The 20903-nt window shown below is 43.0% G+C and overlaps 1 protein-coding gene across 1 annotated transcript in view; it reads right to left on the bottom strand.

The window, feature by feature from the left end:
- sorbs2b (sorbin and SH3 domain containing 2b) overlaps positions 1 to 3187 on the bottom strand; it is a 70884-nt gene extending 67697 nt beyond the window's left edge. Inside the window, exon 1 of the mRNA XM_070444633.1 lies at positions 2818 to 3187. Coding sequence (XP_070300734.1) covers positions 2818 to 3187 — 370 coding nt within the window. The remainder of the gene's footprint in view (positions 1 to 2817) is intronic.
- Positions 3188 to 20903: the final 17716 nt, after the last annotated feature.

The following is a 20903-nucleotide window of genomic DNA, read 5'->3' as shown; positions in this document are numbered from 1 at the left end:
TTTTTTTTACCTGGAATTTGTAAAAGTTACTGCATTTTGCTATGCCTCAGAATAAGTTTATGTATATAATTATTGTCAATAAATAAAATTATAGTGATACCAATCCATCTAGGAACTCACTTTGGTGAACCACAGGACTGAAAATGAATGAGATTACCAATTCATGTTCTTTTCCTAACAATACAGTCATGGTGGTAACTTACAAGTCACAGAAAAGGTAAGGCAACTGGGAAAATATTTTGAGGTATGACTTAGTGGGGGCGTTACTCAAAAGGTTCAAGCTGTCTACAACTCAAATCTCTTACCCCTACAGTAGACTGTTCACCAACCGTGACTGGCAATCTCCAGGGAATTCCTAGTCGATTCACAAACATTTCTGTAAAAAACACAAACGATACAAGCCTTGTGTTACTGATTTTGATCATGGTTGGCGAAGGTGCAAATTGATTCAGCAGCCCTAGCGGCTGGGGAAGGCAAAGTGTTTCATTTTGAATCATTTCATCTGTCTGAAGTTAAATCTCTCCTACACGGCAGGCCCGAAGAGCAAATCAAGCTGCACCTTAGGCCTACCGTGTAGCTAATCAGTAAAGCTCGAGATCAAGCTGAGTCTGCATAAGATTGTAAAAAGAGCTGGAAACAGCAAAGTTGATACTGTGAGATTACAAAACGTTTTAAACCATGACTAAAAAGACTTTGACGATACAGCAAAGAGCTCGCTGTTTTATGAGTAAGTTTAAGGATGTTTAAGTTGTTATTTCAGCACTCAGTGTCAACACTCTTGTCCAATACTTTTATAAGCCATAAAATGTTGTTCTCCCTACTTCCATCCACACTACAACCAGCACTGCAACAAGCTGCCATGAATGAGTATAGCAAAGTGTTCCCATAAGCCTTGCCGCATATTAGCATCTTTTGTCTATTAATTATCAAGGAAATTTAAAACTTTCTCTGATCATAGGAAAACAACATGAATTGGTGGTGAGGCAGAAATAATGCAGTGCGACTGAGTTTCGCCATCAGCTGGAAACCGTGGGCTCCTTTTCCAGCGAGGAAGAGAGCGAAGGATGGGAGTCCGGTGAGAGCAGCCTTACTGCTGCTCTCTCCCCTCAGATGACCATCAGATGCAGGTCATCAGCCAGGAAAAAAAATTATGCTGTATTGTTATGCACACTTCAGCTGTGCCTCACAAAATATAAACCAAATTATCTATACCAGTGTGATCATATACCTACATTTAAAAATATATAATTTCAAATGGTCTGAGAAGAACAACATTGACAGGGCAATTCAAGCCATAGCCCAATTTTGGGTGTAATTATTGGGCCTACTGCACAAACCTTCATTGCTACAAAACTGTTTTTAATTGGTTAAGTGCATAGGCTTATGTTTTTTAATCATGTTTAAAAATAATCGAGCACTATATCTCGGCTTGGCATTTTGACTCAGCATGATCTTGACTCAGAAAAGGTTGGTACCACTGCCCAACAGGGTCACAGTACTTTATCAGTTTGAGTAATGGACTGACAAAATCACTTTAAGTAACGTACTCAGATATATTAAGTGCAACAGATCCTCAAACGTTTTGAGTAATGATGGCACATTGTGGAAAACCCCCCCGGTGAACCCCCCCCCCCACTTAAAAAAAAAACCCATATTCCAATAAAAATGAGTGTCCTTGGATTTACACTTTACTTATGTTACTCAGGTTATGAGACCAGACTGTTGAAAAGGGGAGAGAGCTGAATAAAGCTGCCATATGTAACTGGTAGCTTGACCAACACAAGAAAGGTGAGATAGAGTGTCATCCATGAAGCAAGTCTAATAGCGGAGATCTGTCTAGCGTGGTCCAAGGTTGGTTCCCAGTGTGGCGCGGTAGGACGGAGTTAGGCGCAGGACAGAAACTGAGTAAAACTACTACTCGAATAAAATCACAAAACTAAGTCCATACAGGGGAAAAAGAGTCAGTAGCTATAACGATACAGGCAGGTAGCCTGCGGTGACAGGCAGGAGCAGGGTCAGGCAGGTAGCCTAGAGGTACAGGAGGTAGCTAGAGTACAGCAGGGAGGCCTAGCGGTACAGGCAGGTAGCCTAGCGGTATACAGCAGGTGAGGCAGCGGTAACAGGCAGGAGCTACGGTACAGGCAGGTGCCTAGCATACAGGCAGGTGCCTAGCAGTACAGGCAGTGCTAGCAGTACAGGCAGGTGCCTACGGTACAGCAGCTGCCAGCGGTAGAGAGTGGCCAGTAATCCAAAAGGTGTGGGAATCCAGAGCTGACAGGTGAAAAATCGTCCGTGCCCGAGCAAGGCACTAAACGCTAATGCCCAGGGTCGCCGTCAATGAATGGCTGATTGCCCTGGCGCTTGACAATCGCTCTCTCAGGGTGCTCAGGGGGAAGATGGGATAGCAAAAAAGAAAAGAAAAACACACTGTATAAGTAACAGACTGTCACATGGGAAAAGACACATAAGCACCCACCTACTTATATACTATAGTAACTGGTGCAGGTGGGTAAAGGCCAGTCCCAAACATGTAAACTGGCAAGCTCGTACCTGGTCGGTCGATCGGTGACTTAAATGGTGTAGTGCATACAAAGGTGGATGCAAAGTGTGCTCTCGTCTGTACAGAACTGTGTTTCCATGGCAGGAAGCAGAATGCTATCAAATCACACATCCCAACTGTAGAAGACATCTGTCTATAAAATATGTCCCGCGAGTGATGCCTGTGTCAGACGGTGTCCTCTATAATGAGGTGTAGTAGTCCAAGTGCAACACAGCATGCGCGACCACACTTCAGAGGATACACTCAACCCCCCCCACTCTCTCTATCCCTGCCCTCGCTGATCGCTCTCCCTAGCTCCCTCTCCTTCTCTGCCGTCGCGCGCTGCTGTCGGCTGCTGCGGCTGGCGTCTGTGCGCTGTCTGGTGCGGGCGTCGTCTGCTGGTCGCTGCTGCTGCGGCTGTCTGCGCTGTCTCTGCCGCTTCTTCTCGCTTCTGTCGCGCGTCGCCTGTCGCGTCGCGTCGCGCCTCGTCCCGCGCTCGCGCGCTCTCGCGCGCGCTGCTGCTGTCTGTCTTCCGCTGTGCGCGCGTCCGCTCCTCCTGCTGCTCGTCTCTGCTGTGCCTCGTGCGTCTGCTGTCTTCGTCGTTTTCGGGATGGGCGGCGGGAAATTTTGTTGTTGGATGAGATACATTTTCCTGTACCAATTCACTTTCCTGTACCAATTCACCTTTCCTGTACCAATTCACCTTTCCTGTACCAATTCACCTTTCCTGTACCCATTCACCTTTCCTGTACCAATTCATCTTTCTTGTACTAATTCACCTTTCCTGTACCAATTAACCTTTCCTGTACCAATTCACCTTTCCTGTACCAATTCACCTTTCCTGTACCAATTAACCTTTCCTGTACCAATTTAATCTTCCTGTACCAATCACCATTCTGCCTGTGCAAATTTGCCATTCTCACTGCTGACCAAATTCAACCTCCCTGTACTACCATTAACCGTTCCTCTACAAATCACCATCTTTTTAATCAATTCACCTTCCTCACCAATCACTTTTTCACCTCTAACCAGTTCACCTTTCACTCTACCATTCACAGTTCACCTTTGCCATCTACGCAGTCACCTTTCGCGCACCAGCACCTCACTCTAAATGAGATCAACTGTAATATGCACCCATAATGCATACTGTACACCTTTTTATACCAGAAATCAAACATTACCACTCCTTACATAATGTAGGTTTACATACACTTCCTTATTCTAATGTAGGTTTACATACACTCCTTATCTAATGTAGGTTTACATACACTCCTTATCTAATGTAGGTTTACATACACTCCTTATCTAATGTAGGTTTACATACACTCCTTATTTCATCTGGGGTTACATACACTCCTTATTTCATCTGGGGTTACATACACGCCTTATTTCATGTAGGTGTACATACAATCCTTATCTCATTTACAGTGGGCTGGTACAGTAGGCTGAGGGTAATTTTCCAAAACATGCAACATAGATTCCCACCCGTAGCATGCGCTCCAGCAGGTATATTTCACTGGTCATCCCCAAAGCCAACTCCTCATTTGGCCGCCTTTCCTTCCAGTTCTCTGCTGCCAATGACTGGAACGAATTGCAAAAATCACTGAAGCTGGAGACTTATATCTCCCTCACTAACTTTAAGCATCAGCTGTCACTGCACCTGTACACAGCCCATCTGTAAATACCTCATCCCCATATTGTTACTTATTTTTGCTCTTTTGCACCCCAGTATCTCTACTTGCACATCATCATCTGCACATCACTCCAGTGTTAATGCTAAATTGTAATTATTTCGCCACTATGGCCTATTTATTGCCTTACCTCCCTAATCTTACTGTATATTCTACCAACATTTCAGAAAACTATGAAGCTGCAGGCTCCCTCTGGGGCTTTTCACCTATTTCCTTGTAAAACTGGGAGAATGAACTGGTCAGGGATTTCCTGTGTGTGAGTGTAAATCTGTTTCATGCTATCATTTCGAAGCTATCAACACTGAATCACATTGTATGGTCCTGGACAGGGGTCTTAATGTTATGTGATCCATTTGGGATCCATGAAGACCACTTTAAGGTCTTCTGTAAGTGAGAGGTCCTCCCATCTCATCCTTCCAAGATGCTTAACCTGAAAGAGTCCATAATTCAATGTTCTATAGACTGTCAGAGTTATCACACTGATTAGTTCATTTTGGCTGATTGTCTGGTTTCCAAATGGCACCCTATTCCCTAAATAGGGTGCCATTTGGGACAGCCTGAAGCTGACCAGAGGGTCAAAGGACTGAATATAAAGTCATTTTGTTAATTTTTTTGATAAGGTGTGGGAAAAAGGTTCCACAGGTAGAAACCAGGTCACATTAGACAGAAATAGCCAGACTCTTTTAGTGGAGAGAAATTGGATTGACACCATGTTGACCTGATCTAAGTATGTCACTTAATTAAAAACATCCAGATTTATTCTATTATAGCAGGTTCTTGGAATATTTTTTTTCTTGGCTGTTACTAGGGACATAGTCAGAAGCCTATTAGGGATTCATCTAGAATCTAATTAAGGAGTGACATGGCATAATTCACATTTTCACATTTGAGCTTTACAGATGATTATCTCAAACATTGTTCACAGATATCAAGGGCCAGTTTCCCGGACATAGGTTTAAAATAGTCCTGGATTTAAAAGCATGTTCAATAGAGATTCTCCATTAAAAGTGCATCTTAGTCCAGGACTAGGTTTAATTGGTGTCTGGGAAACCATCCCTAAAGATGTTAAAAGGTTTTCAATGAAATATAAAATATGTTAAATGTTCATTGTGGATTAAACATTTCCATTGAATGTTGAGAGGCAGATACATCAGCCACAGAGCTGTACCATCTGTTGGAAGACCGGAGACTTCAAATGCCGTAAAGGAATCGTAGATTACACTTGTAACTGTAGATTACAACAAAAAACAAAATCAACTATTTTCTGTTGCAGTTGAGAAAATTCTACTTGCCATAGGGGAATTTCTAAAACGCATCTTATTCCCTCTGATGGTTATTTTGCTGGATTGTGCTCAACTTTAGTACAGCATGTTGCCAAAACAGCAGACTAATTGCTGAAAGTCTGCTTGCATTACACATAATCTTCAATGACGACATCTGGTTTTACAGTTACACTGACGTCCTGCTCTCCAATACCCACAATTAAACAGTAGCTATCGGCCGTCAGTGTTCTTGGTGTGTCTCACCTCTAAGTGAACATCCTACCACTAATAGTCCTAAAAACCTTTCATGGCGTCAAACATTTACGTGATGCAGTCTGAGTTTGTCATGTCAACATAGTATCTGCTTAAAAAGTAGTTTGATTGAGGAAAAACGTGCATCTTAAGTGACAAAAAGGTCAAGAAAGCGTAATTAAGGTCTAAGCCATTTGAATAGGTTTCTGAGGTTTGGTTTGCACACTACAGTCCATATAACAACTATTTACACATGTAGTGACATCACTGGACTACGTTTCCTTCCTCGCGGTCATAAGGCCTACTAGTTAGTGTGGCTGACTGGTTGAAGGGACTCCTTAACACTGTGTATCCTTGTAAATTAACATTTACCATTAAGGTGCAACATATCCGTCACATTGATTAAAATGAAAAAAAATATATTTGTCACATGCGCCGAATGCAACAGGTGTAGACCTTACAGTGAAATGCTTACTTAAAAGCCCCTAACCAACAATGCAGTTTTAAGAAAATACCTTAAAAAAAGTAAGAGATAAGAATAACAAATAATTAAAGAGCAGCAGTAAATAACAACAGCGGGGCTATATACAGGGGGTACCGGTACAGAGTCAATGTGGAGGCTATTTATACATGCGGGCAGGGCTGGTACCGGTACAGACGTCAATGTGGTGCTACTATACAGGCGCGGTACCCGAGTACATGAAGGTCAATGTGGCAGGCTCATATAGGCACGGCGGGTACCGGTACAGAGTCAATGTGGAGGCTATATACAGGCGGGTACCGGTACAGATGTCAATGTGGAGGCTAATATACAGGGGTACCGGTACAGAGTCAATGTGAGGCTATATACAGGGGTACCCTACAGAGTCAATGTGGAGCTATATAACAGGGGGTACCGGTAACAGAGTCAATGTGGAGGCTATATACAGGGGTACCGTCAGAGTCAATGTGGAGGCTATATACAGGGGTACCGGTACAGAGAGTCAATGTGGAGGCTATATACAGGGAGGGGTACGGTACAGAGTCAATGTGGAGGCTATATACGGGGGTACCGAGTACACGAGTCCAATGTGGAGGCTATATACAGGGGTACCGGTACAGAGTCAATGTGGAGCTATTATCAAGGGGTACCGGTCAGAGTCAATGTGGAGGCTATATACAGGGGTACCGGTACAGAGTCAATGTGGAGGCTATATACAGGGGGTACCGGTACAGAGTCAATGTGGAGGCTATTACAGGGGGTACCGGTACAGAGTCAATGTGGAGGCTATATATACAGGGGGTACCGGTACAGAGTCAATGTGGAGGCTATATACAGAGGGGGTACCGGTACAGAGTCAATGTGGAGGCTATATACAGGGGTACCGGTACAGAGTCAATGTGGAGGCTATATACAGGGGGTACCGGTACATAGTCAATGTGGAGGCTATATACAGGGGTACCGGTACAGATCAATGTGGAGGCTATATACAGGGGGGTACCGGTACAGAGTCAATGTGGAGGCTATATACAGGGGTACCGTACAGAGTCAATGTGGAGGCTATATACAGGGGGTACCAGTACAGAGTCAATGTGGAGGCCTATATACAGGGGGTACCGCGTACAGAGTCAATGTGGAGGCTATATACAGGGGCGGTACCAGCTACAGAGTCAATGTGGAGGCTATATACAGGGGTACCGGTACAGCAGTCAATGTGAGGCTATATACAGGGAGGTACCGGTACATAGTCAATGTGGAGGCTATATTACAGGGGTACCGGTACAGAGTCAATTGGAGGCTATATTAACAGGGGGTACCGGTACAGAGTCAATGTGGAGAGGCTATATACAGGGCGGTACCGGTACAGAGTCAATGTGGAGGCTATATACAGGGTGCGGTACCGGTACAGTAGTCAATGTGGAGGCTATATACAGGGGTACCAGTACAGAGTCAATGTGGAGGCTAAACACAGGCGGTACCACAGAGTCAATGTGGAGGCTATATACGGGCGGTACCGGTACAGAGTCAATGTGAGGCTATATACAGGGGACCGCGGGTACAGTACAGAGTCAAGTTGGAGGCTATATACAGGCGGGGTACCGGTACAGAGTCAATGTGGAGGCTATATACAGGGGGTACCGTTACAGAGTCCAATGTGGGAGGCTATATACAGGGGGTACCGTACAGAGTCAATGTGGAGGCTATATACAGGGGTTACCGGTAAGCAGTCAATTGTGGAGGCTATATACAGGGGGTACCGGTACAGAGTCAATGTGGAGGCTATATACAGGGGGTACCGGTACAGAGTCAATGTGCGGGGGCACTGGTGTTGAGGTAATTGAGGTAATATGTACATGTAGGTAGAGTTATTAAAGTGACTATGCATAGATAATAACAGAGAGTAGCAGCAGCGTAGAAGCGGGGAGGGCAATGCAAATAGTCTGGGTAGCCTTTTGATTAGCTGTTCAGGAGTCTTATGGCTTGGGGAACAAAATAGCATGATTGGTTAAGAGCCGATAAGACAGCAGCCATCCCCTCCGGCGCCATCATCCTAATATGGAATTCAATATTCCCACTTGAGAAATAGCAGTAGATGAACATTTGTACTATGTCTACAGTGTTTCAGTCTGTTGGCATAGGTAGGTGGGTTACAGAGTGGGTGGTGTACTGTCCCTTAATCATCACTACACGAGGCACTGTCTATTGAATGGAGCTTAAATATATCCTGCTCGACCTGAAATCTCAGGAAAACCAGCTTATTTTGGCTCCACCCCCTCACAGTGCTACTTTCGTATCCTCTGTGTCCCTGCCAAAGTGTGTACTCATCTCACCAACATAAAGCGCTGGCAGAGAAGAGGAGTGGGCCTGAGGGAGAGCTGATTTGAGTTGCATAAAGGGGATTAGAGGTTGCATCTTAAAGCATGGGTTTGCATCCCAAATTGCACCCTATTCCCTATATAGTGCACTCATTTTGACCAAAACCCAATGGGAACAGGGAATAGGGTACCATTTGGGACACCATTGTTATGTCCATCCCAGGGAGTCAGTGATGATACTCCTTAATATGAACTGCGACTAAATTCTCCAGAATAGAGAGGAGCCTTGTACAGTACAGTGGACCACAACTGAGACTGGCCATAGAATCATGTAGCCAATAGAACCTGTATGTGTGAGCCCAGGGTTAAGGCTTTCAGAGAGCACTGACTGAGGCTACATGTTAGGTAACAGCTAGTGTAAAGGACATCGTGCTGCTTGATTAGCGAGCACCACTTCCTCCTGATTCGGCACACACAGAGTTTCAAACCCAGGACCTCTGCCTTGCTAGCACACTTGACCGCCTTCCTGAAGCTTCTTACCAGTCGACGTCAAGCAAAAAGCTAGCTATTCACTGGCACAAGTGGGAAATTTCAGGTTTCACTCTTCTTACACTAGGTTTCTATCATTGAACGTCATCTCTAAGCACAATAGGATATGAATAGGATAAACTAGGTATTGTTACAGAAATAAGCACATATTCTGTACATAGGCTCCCCAACAGTCAACAAACAAAACCCAATGTGTCATGGTGAATTGTCATATTTGCTAAACATATATCCAAAGCATGACCAATATCTCAGTATCAGTAATGTGTTGTTAGGAGATAACAATATGTCAGGGTATAAGGCATGTAATTGTAGTCCTGAATCATGAGCTTCTGATCAATTCACTTTATTTGTAAGGGAAAATGTATCATTGTATCAAATTAATTTAAAATAGCTTCAATAAGGCTTATATTTTACATAAACAAAACACATTTTGTATTGCACATACGAGGAGTATGTTGAAATTCATTTAAATCCTTTCACAACTCCAACTAATCTGTTTCAAATGCTATATTGTTTTGTTGACATTTCTGCCATGCATTGGAACCATACTGATGTAGGATCTTAATTTGATCACTCTTTTGTTGCTGAGGAAATGCAAACTTGTAGTGTATTCGAGGTTTGAAAAGACTTCTAACGTTTGTAATTTCCACTTTAAAATGTCAGACTTGATTTGCAAACTTGTAGTATATTCCAGGTTTAAAAATGCTATTAAAGTTTGTAATTTATACTTTAAAATGTTAGACTTGATTTGCCCTAATGAACCACTACAAAATATGTCCATTAATTATAATCCACATAATAATACTAATTCACATTTCCTGTTGCTGCAGGATTATTTTCCTGCTGTAGCAAATTGGCTCAAATTAAAATCCTACATCTGTATGACACCTTGAGGCAGCACATTTTGAGTGAATAATTTAACTGAAATAGAAACCCTGTTCATATTTTGAGACCTTCAGTCAGAGGCTATGAATAGAGCGTGGTATTCCCAAAGGGTAAAGGAAGTGTGGATAATCTCCTTCTACTAGCTAGCTACATTGATATATACATTGGTGTCTGAAATCATTGACATGCTTGATAAAGATTAGCAAAAATAACTGCATAAAATAAATAATTAAAACACTGAGCTATATTGAAATGATATTATATATAATGCCTTTCAAAACCTTTCAATACCTCACCTTGCGAGGATAACGGCACTGAGCCTTTTCTAAAATGTTTTATGAGATGGAAAACACTTTGAGAGGGACCATTCCTACATACAGAAACCTTCCAGATCCTTGAAATTCTTCATCTGCGCTTATTGACTCCCCTCATCAACTCAAACCACAGGGCCGGAGACTTTAATGGCCATTGCAAAATGTTGATTTTGTGGTCAATTAATCATGTTTTTGTGGATTTTTATGTGTGATTGGAGTTATTGTCTTGTCGAAGATCCACTTGCGCCCAAGTTTCATCCATCTGGAAGAGGCAACCAGGTTATAGGCTAAAATATTGTCGTACTGGGTAAGTTCATGATGCCGTTGACCTTAACACGGGCCTCAGGACCAGTGGAAGCAAAATAGTGCCATAACATCAAAGATCCACCATCATATTTTACAGTAGGTATGGGTTATTTTCTGCTAATTCTCTGCTGGTGTGTGTGGCCAAATAACTTTAATTTCATGTCATCTGACCAAAGCACCACTTCCAATCCAAATGCCAATGCTGTTTAGCAAAATCCAGACGTTTACATTTGTTAGAGGACATGAAAACAGGGGTGCCAATATATATAATATATTTGTTGTACTTGTTAAAACAAAATCTGTTTCTCTGAGCAATTGTATTAGTAAACTAACTGTCTCCATTGGTTGGTCAGGAGGTTCAAAGTCTTTGCCATGCAGATGTGTTTACCTGGATCTCAATGTGAATTCGTTATACCTGTTTTGACAGTTTGGCCCGTGAGAATTCAAATTGTGTACCAAAAGATATTGTGTCTGTGTTGATGAGGAACTATGATGCCTTGAAGCAGCACATTTTGAGTGAATAATTTAACCGAAATAGAAACCCTGCTCATATTTTTAGTCTTCAGTCAGAGGCTATGAATAGAGCGTGACATTCACAAAGGGTGTGTGGGAAGTCCCCTTCTACTAGCTAGCTATATATATAGTGTGTCTGTGTTGATGAGGAGCTATATATATATATATATATATATATATATATATATATATATATATATATATACACACACTGTACGGTGCATTCGGAAAGGATTCAGACCCCTTGACTTGTTTAATCCGCTTTAAAATAAGGCTGTAACGTAACAAAATGTGGAAAAAGTCAAGGATCTGAACACTTTGTGTGTGGACACCCCTTCAAATTAGTGGATTCAGCTATTTCAGCCACTCCCGTTGCTGACAGGTGTATAAAATCGAGCACACAGCCATGCAATCTCCATGGAAAAACATTGACAGTAGAATGCTCTTACTGAAGAGCTCAGTAACTTTCAACGTGGTACTGTCACAGGATGACACCATTCCAACAAGTCAGTTCGTCAAATTTCTGCCCTGCTACAGCTGCCCCGGTCATTGTGAAGTGGAAATGTCTAGGAGCACCAACGGCTCATTCACGAAATGAAAGGCCACACAAACTCATAAAACAGGACCTCCGAGTGATGAAGTGCGTAGCCTGTAAAAATCGTCTACCATTCGTTGGGACCTTCATGAAACGGGTTTCCATGGCCGAGCAACCGTACACAAGCCCAAAATCACCATGCACAATGCCAAATGCTGGAGTGGTGTAAAGCTCGCCGCCATTGGACTCTGGAGCAGTGATGAATCACATTTCACCATCTGGCAGTCCGACTGACAAATCTGAGTTTGGCGGATGCCAGGAGAACACTACCTGCCAGAAGGCATAGTGCCCACTGTAAAGTTTGGTGGAGGAATAATGGTCTGGGGCTGTTTTTCATGGTTCGGGCTAGGCCCCTTAATTCCAGTGAAGGGAAATCTTAATGCTACAGCATATAATGAAATTCTAGACGATTCTGTGCTTCAAACTTTGTGGAAACAGTTTGAGGTAGGCCCTTTCCTGTTTCAGCATGACAATGCCCCCGTGCACAAAGTGAGGTCCATACAGAAATGGTTTGTCGAGATTGGTGTGGAAGAACTTAACTGGCCTACACACAGAGCCCTGACCTCAACCCCATCAAACACCTTTGGGATGAATTGGAACACAGACTGAGAGCCAGGACTAATTTCCCAACATCAGTGCCCAACCTCACTAAGGTTCTTGTGACTGAATGGAAGCAAGTCCCCGCAGCAATTTTCCAACATCTAGTGGAAAACCTTCCCATTGGAGTGGAGGCTGTTATAGCAGCAAAGGGGAGACAAACTACATATTAATGCCCATTATTTTGGAATGAGAGGTTCGACAAGCAGGTGTCCACATACTTTTGGTCATATAGTGTATATACTGAACAAAAATATAAATACAAAATGCAACAATTTCAACGAGTTACAGCTCATATAAGGAAATCAGTCAATTGAAATAAATGTATTAGGCCTTAATCTATGGATTTCACATGAATTGGCAGGGGTGCAACCATGGATGGGCCAGGGAGGACATAGGCCCACACACTTGGGGGCCAATCACTGGGGAGCCAGGCCCAGCCAATCAGAATGAGTTTTTCCCCACAAAAGGGCTTTATTACGGACATAAATAATATTTGGTTTCACCAGATGTCCACTTTGCGCTGTTTGACAAAACTGCATATTTTAGTGGCCTTTTATTGTCCCCAGCACAAGGTGGACCTGTGTAATGATCATGCTGTTTAATCTGCTTCTTGATATGCCACACCTGTCAGGTGGATGGATTATCTTGGCAAAGGAGAAATGCTTACTAACAGGGATGTAAACAAATTTGTGCACAAAATTGCAAAGAAATAAGCTTTTTGTTTATGTGGAACATTTCTGGGATCTTTTTATTTCAGCTCATGAAACATGGGTCCAACACTTTACATGTTGTGTTTATATTTTTGTTTAGTATACAGTAGAAGTCAAATGTTGGACACACCTATTCATTCAAGGGTTCATTCAAGGGTTTTTCTTTGTTTTTACTATTTTCTACATTGTAGAATAATAGTGAACAATCAAATAAGATTGTATTTGTCACATGCACTTGTTTAGCAGATGTTACTGCAGGTGTAGTGAAATGCTTGTGTTTCTAGCTCCAACAGTGTTGTAATTTCTAACAAGTAATATCTAACATTATCACAACAATACACACAATACACACAAATCTAAAGTAAAGGAATGGAATTAGGAATATATGCATATTTGGGTGAGCAGTGTCAGAGCGGCATAGACCAAGATACAGTAGAATAGGATAGAATACAGTATATGCATATGAACATTATTAAAACATTAAACATTATTAAAGTGACTAGTGTTTCATTATTAAAGTGGCCAGTGATTTCAAGCAGCCTCTAATGTGCTACTGATGGCTGTTTAACAGTCTGATGGCCTTGAGATAGAAGCTGTTTTTCAGTCTCTCGGTCCCAGCTTTGATGCACCTGTACTGACCTCACCTTCTGGATGATAGCGGGATGAACAGGCAGTGGCTCGGGTGGTTATTGTCCTTGATGATCTTTTTGGCTTTCCTGTGACATCGGGTGCTGTAGGTGTCCTGGAGGTCAGGTAGTTTGCCCCCGGTGATGCGTTGGGCAGCCAGCATCACCCTCTGGAGAGCCCTGCGATGGTGGGCGGTGCAGTTGCCGTACCAGGCGGTGATACAGCCCGACAGGATGCTCTCAAATGTGCATCTGTAAAAGTGTGTCAAGGTTTTAGGTGACAAGCCTAATTTCTTCAGCCTCCTGAGTTTGAAGAGGCGCTGTTGTGCCTTCTTCACCACACTGTCTTTGTGAGTAGACCATTTCAATTTGTCAGTGATGTGTACGCCCAGGAACTTGAAGCTTTCCACCTTCTCCACTGTGGTCCTGTTGATGTGGATAGGGCGGTGCTGCCTCTGCTGTTTCCTGAAGTCCACGATCAGCTCCTTTGTTTTGTTGACGTTGGGTGAGAGGTTATTTTCCTGGCACCACACTCCCAGGGCCCTCACCTCCTCCCTGTAGGCTGTCTCGTCATTGTTGGTAATCAGGCCTACGACTGTTGTGTCATCTGCAAACTTAATGATTGAGTTGGAGGAGTGCGTGGCCACGCAGTCATGGGTGAACAGGGAGTACATTAGGGGAATGAGCATGCATCTTTGTGGGGCCCCAGTGTTGAGGATCAGAGAAGTGGAGGTGTTGTTTTCTGCCTTCACCACCTTGGGGTGGCCCGTCAGGAAGTCCAGGACCCAGTTGCACAGGGCGGGGTTCAGGCCCGTCAGGATGTCCAGGACCCAGTTACACAGGGCGGGGTTCAGACCCAGGGCCTCAAGCTTAATGATCAAATCAAATCAAATGTATTTATATAGCCCTTCTTACATCAGCTAATATCTCAAAGTGCTGTACAGAAACCCAGCCTAAAACCCCAAACAGCAAGCAATGCAGGTGTAGAAGCACGGTGGCTAGGATAAACTCCCTAGAAAGGCCAAAACCTAGGAAGAAACCTAGAGAGGAACCAGGCTATGAGGGGTGGCCAGTCCTCTTCTGGCTGTGCCGGGTGGAGATTATAACAGAACATTGCCAAGATGTTCAAATGTTCATAAATGACCAGCATGGTCAAATAATAATAATCACAGTAGTTGTCAAGGGTGCAGCAAGTCAGCACCTCAGGAGTAAATGTCAGTTGGCTTTTCATAGCCGATCATTAAGAGTATCTCTACCGCTCCTGCAGTCTCTAGAGAGTTGAAAAACACAGGTCTGGGACAGGCAGCACGTTCAGTGAACAGGTCAGGGATCCATAGCCGCAGCAGAACAGTTGAAACTGGAGCAGCAGCACGGCCAGGTGGACTGGGGACAGCAAGGAGTCATCATGCCAGGTAGTCCTGAGGCATGGTACTAGGGCTCATGGCTTCCTCAGAGAGAAAGAAAAGAGAATTAGAGAGAGGTATACTTAAATTCACACAGGACACCGGATAAGACAGGAGAAGTACTCCAGATATAACAAACTGACCCTAGCCCCGACACATAAACTACTGCAGCATAAATACTGGAGGCTGAGACAGGAGGGTCAGGAGACACTGTGGCCCCATCCGATGATACCCCGGACAGGGCCAAACAGGAAGGATATAACCCCACCCACTTTGCAAAGCACAGCCCCCACACCACTAGAGGGATAACTTCAACCACCAAACTTATCATCCTGAGACAAGGCCGAGTATAGCCCACAAAGATCTCCACCACGGCACAACCCAAGGGGGGCGCCAACCCAGACAGGAAGACCACGTCAGTGACTCAACCCACTCAAGTGACGCACCCCTCCTAGGGAAGGCATGAAAGAGCACCAGTAAGCCAGTGACTCAGCCCCTGTAATAGGGTTAGAGGCAGAGAATCCCAGTGGAGAGAGGGGAACCGGCCAAGGCAGAGACAGCAAGGGCGGTTCGTTGCTCCAGAGCCTTTCCGTTCACCTTCACACTCCTGGGCCAGACTACACTCAATCATATGACCCACTGAAGAGATGAGTCTTAAAAGTTGAGACCGAGTCTGCGTCTCTCACATGGGTAGGCAGACCATTCCATAAAAATGGAGATCTATAGGAGAAAGCCCTGCCTCCAGCTGTTTGCTTAGAAATTCTAGGGACAATTAGGAGGCCTGCGTCTTGTGACCATAGCGTACGTGTAGGTATGTACGGCAGGACCAAATCGGAAAGATAGGTAGGAGCAAGCCTATGTAATGCTTTGTAGGTTAGCAGTACAACCTTGAAATCAGCTCTTGCCTTAACAGGAAGCCAGTGTAGGGAGGCTAGCACTGGAGTGATATGATCAAATTTGGGGGTTCTAGTCAGGATTCTAGCAGCCGTATTTAGCACTAACTGAAGTTTATTTAGTGCTTTATCCGGGTAGCCGGAAAGTAGAGCATTGCAGTAGTCTAACCTAGAAGTAACAAAAGCATGGATTCATTTTTCTGCATCATTTTTGGACAGAAAGTTTCTGATTTTTGCAATGTTACGTAGATGGAAAAAAGCTGTCCTTGAAACAGTCTTGATATGTTCGTCAAAAGAGAGATCAGGGTCCAGAGTAACGCCGAGGTCCTTCACAGTTTTATTTGAGACGACTTTACAACCATCAAGATTAATTGTCAGATTCAATAGAAGATCTCTTTGTTTCTTGGGACCTAGAKCAAGCATCTCTGTTTTGTCCGAGTTTAAAAGTAGAACGTTTTCAGCCATCCACTTCCTTATGTCTGAAACACAGGCTTCTAGCGAGGGCAAATTTGGGGTTTACCATTTTTCATTGAAATGTACAGCTGTGTGTCATCCACATAGCAGTGAAAGTTAACATTATGTTTTCGAATGACATCCCCAAGAGGTAAAATATATAGTGAAAACAATAGTGGTCCTAAAACGGAACCTTGAGGAACACCGAAATGTACAGTTGATTTGTCAGAGGACAAACCATTCACAGAGACAAACTGATATCTTTCCGACAGATAAGATCTAAACCAGGCCAGAACTTGTACGTGTAGACCAATTTGGATTTCCAATCTCTCCAAAAGAATGTGGTGATCGTTGGTATCAAAGGCAGCACTAAGGTCTAGGAGCACGAGGACAGATGCAGAGCCTCGGTCTGACGCCATTAAAAGGTCATTTACCACCTTCACAAGTGCAGTCTCAGTGCTATGATGGGGTCTAAAACCAGACTGAAGCATTTCGTATACATTGTTTGTCTTCAGGAAGGCAGTGAGTTGCTGCGCAACAGCTTTTTCAATTTTTTTTGAAAGGAATGGAAGATTCGATATAGGCTGATAGTTTTTTATATTTTCCGGGTCAAGGTTTTGCTTTTTCAAGAGAGGCTTTATCACTGCCACTTTTAGTGAGTTTGGTACACATCCGGTGGATAGAGAGCCGTTTATTATGTTCAACATAGGAGGGCCAAGCACAGGAAGCAGCTCTTTCAGTAGTTTAGTTGGCATAGGGTCCAGTATGCAGCTTGAAGGTTTAGAGGCCATGATTATTTTCATCATTGTGTCAAGAGATATAGTATTAAAACACTTGAGTGTCTCTCTTGATCCTAGGTCCTGGCAGAGTTGTGCAGACTCAGGACAACTGAGCTTTGGAGGAATACGCAGATTTAAAGAGGAGTCCGTAATTTGCTTTCTAATGATCATGATCTTTTCCTCAAAGAAGTTCATTAATTTATTACTGCTGAAGTGAAATCATCCTCACTTGGGGAATGATGAGCTTGGAGTGTACAATGGTGTTGAATGCTGAGCTATAGTCAATGAACAGTATTCTTACATAGGAATTCCTGTTGTCCAGATGGGATAGGGCAGTGTGCTGTGCGATGGCGATTACATCGTCTGTGGATCTATTGGGGCGGTAAGCAAATTGAAGTGGGTCTAGGATGTCAGGTAGGGTAGATCCTTTACTAGTCTCTCAAAGCACTTCATGATGACAGAAGTTGAGTGCTACGGGGCAATAGTAATTTAGTTCAGTTACCTTTGTTTTCTTGGGTACAGGAACATGGGTGGACATTTAAAGCATGTGGGGACAGCAGACTGGGATAGGGAGAGATTGAATACGTCCGTAAACACTCCAGCTGGTCTGCGCATGCTCTGAGGACGCAGCTAGGGATGCCATCTGTAGTTACCTAAAAATAGTTAAACAAATCAAAATATATTTTAGATTTTAGATTCTTCAAAGTAGCCACCTTTTGCATTGATGACTTTTCACATTCTTGACATTCTCTCAACAAGCTTCATGAGGAATGCTTTTCCAACAGTCTTGAAGGAGTTCCCACATATGCTGAGCACTTGTTGGCTGCTTTTCCTTCACTCTGCGGTCCAACCCATCCCAGACCATCTCAATTGGGTTGAGGTCAGGTGATTGTGGAGGCCAGGTCATCTGATGCAGCACTCCATCACTCTCCTTCTAGGTCAAATAACCCTTACACAGCCTGGAGGTGTGTCTTGAGTCATTGTCCTGTTGAAAAACAAATGATAGTCGCAAACCAAATGGGATGGCGTATCGCTGCAGGATGATGTGGTGGCCTTGCTGGTTAAGTGTGCCTTGAATTCAAAATAAATCACAGACAGTGTCACCAGCAAAGCACCCCCACACATCACACCTCCTCCTCCATGCTTCACGTGGGAACCACACATGCGGAGATTATCCGTTCACCTACTCTGCATCTCACAAAGACAAGGCAGTTGGAACCAAAAATCTCAAATTTGGACTCATCAGACCAAAGGACAGATTTCCACCGGTCTAATGTCCATTGCTCGTGTTTCTTGGCACAGCAAGTCTCTTCTTCTTATTGGTGTCCTTTAGTAGTGGTTTCTTTGCAGAAATTTGACCATAAAGGCCTGATTCATGCAGTCTCCTCTGAACAGTTGATGTTGAGATGTATCTGTTACCTGAAATCTGTGAAGCATTTATTTGGGCTACAATCTGAGGCTGGTAACTCTAATGAACTTATCCTCTGCAGCAGAGTAACTCTGAATCTTCCTTTCCTGTGGCGGTCCTCATGAGAGACAGTTTTATCATATGGCTTGATGGTTTTTGCAACTGCACATGAAGAAACTTTCAAAGTTCTTGAAAATTGACTGACCTTCAAGTCTTAAAGTAATGATGGACTGTCATTTCTCTTTGCTTATTTGATCTGTTCTTGCCATAATATGGACTTGGTCTTTTACCAAATAGGTCTATCTTCTGTATACCACCCCTACCTTGTCACAACCCAACTGACTGGCTCAAACGCATTAAGAAGGAAAGAAATTCCACAAATTAACTTTTAACAAGGCACATCTGTTAATTGAAATGCATTCCAGGTGACTACCTCATGAAGCTGGTTGAGAGAATGACAAGAGTGTGCAAAGCTGTCATCAAGGCAAAGCGTGGCTACTTTGAGGAATCTCAATATATAACATACATTTTGATTTGTTTAACGCTTTTTTGGTTACAACATGATGTGTTATTTCATAGTTTTGAAATGTAGATTTTACATATACAATGTAGAAAATAGTATAAATAATGAAAAACCCTGGAATGAGTAGGTGTGTCGAAACTTTTGACTGGTACTGTATATCCAAGCTTTTTCCTACCGTGGATGATGATGATGTAAACTACCTCCTCTCTATGTAATTCAGAATTGATTATCATGCTATTTTACATGCTTGAGACAATAGTCTTTACAGTGTATCCTTATAGTCTCTGTCTCTTCCGAACCTCTGCATACCTCAGACCATGATGGTTGTGGAATGGGATGGAATCTAATTGGATCCCTTACATTTCTTCAGATTGACCTCATCTGGCTCCTCGCGTCCCTGACAACAATATTGGACTCCATTTCCTGATCCCATTTTAGGTGGCCGTTGTCTGCTTCACAAATGGCACCCTATTACATATATAGCACACTACCCTATGGGCCCTGGTCAAATGATGTCCAATATATAGGGAGCCATTTGGGACTCAACCGCGGGCTGCCCATGTCCTTTTGGAAGACTGGCCCCTGGTAATGGAATTACAAAACAAGGAAGAAACTAATCAATATTGTTAATTTTGAAAAATGGGTCTGTAAGATGACCTCTTGCAGCAGGTGTCCAGGCTACATCTTATTTCCTTTATTGCCGTGAGACAGTTATAGGATCCTCTGAAAACACGCAAACACGGGACTTCTTTGCTGAGGAATGTAATAATTTTTCTTGAGTGTGTTTGTAATTGTGTATATTTGTATTTTATAGTATTTTCTAAATTGTGTGCATGCAGGACTCCCTTGCAAAAGAGACCTTGGTTTCAATATGACTCCGTTAAAATTAAGGTAAAATAAAAACAACTTTAGCTCAGTCCCTCAGCCCTATCCGTCTTTCCACATATATACAGTTACCCCAACTTCCTACATCTACAACACAAAGTTTAAGAGGAACATTTGTTAACAAGAGAGTAAATCAACTTTAAGGAGGCTCCGCATTTGAAGGCAATTGGAGAATATATCCAGTTTATAATTTGGAAAATGTATTAGAAATGGCAAAAGGTATTATTATAAATTCAGCATATAATAGACATTTATGTAATCAAATTAAGTGAATGTCAGATATTGTAACCTCATTCTTAACATTACAAGGAGGGAGAAATAAATATGAAATTATTTGAGTAATTAAAAGTGTTTGTAGCTGTCACTTCATGATTTAATTTGATTTGCAACAAGAGTTGTAAACGGGACTGAAATATATATTTTTTTTAAAGACTAAACACGATATATACAGGACCATGTGACCTGCTGTCATGCCCTGACCGTAGAGAGCCTTTTTATGTCTCTATTTGGTTTGGTCAGGGTGTGATTTGGGTGGACATTCTATGTTCTTTATTTCTATGATTTGTGTTTCTATGTTTTGGCCGGGTATGGTTCTCAATCAGGGACAGCTGTCTATCGTTGTCTCTGATTGGGAATCATACTTAGGCAGCCATTTTTCCTTTTGGGATTGTGGGTAGTTATCTTTGTTAGTGGCACTTAGCCCTGTAAGCGTCACTGATGTTTCTTCGTTTGTTGTTTTGTTGGTGTCATTTACTAAAATTAAAGGAATATGTACGCTCACCACGCTACACTTTGGTCCACTTCTTTTGACGGCCGTGACACCTTCCCATGTGACCTGACCAATAAAACTACTTACACATGCCATAGTTTGTTGTACGGGGATCTGATAATTTTACTCATCGACTATGAAGAGCAGAAATC

This window comes from Salvelinus sp. IW2-2015, linkage group LG8, assembly GCF_002910315.2.
Source record: "Salvelinus sp. IW2-2015 linkage group LG8, ASM291031v2, whole genome shotgun sequence".
In the NCBI taxonomy this organism is placed as follows: Eukaryota; Metazoa; Chordata; class Actinopteri; order Salmoniformes; family Salmonidae; genus Salvelinus; species Salvelinus sp. IW2-2015.
Note: the sequence above shows the minus strand (reverse complement) of the source record. Positions and strands in the feature narration are given on the sequence as shown.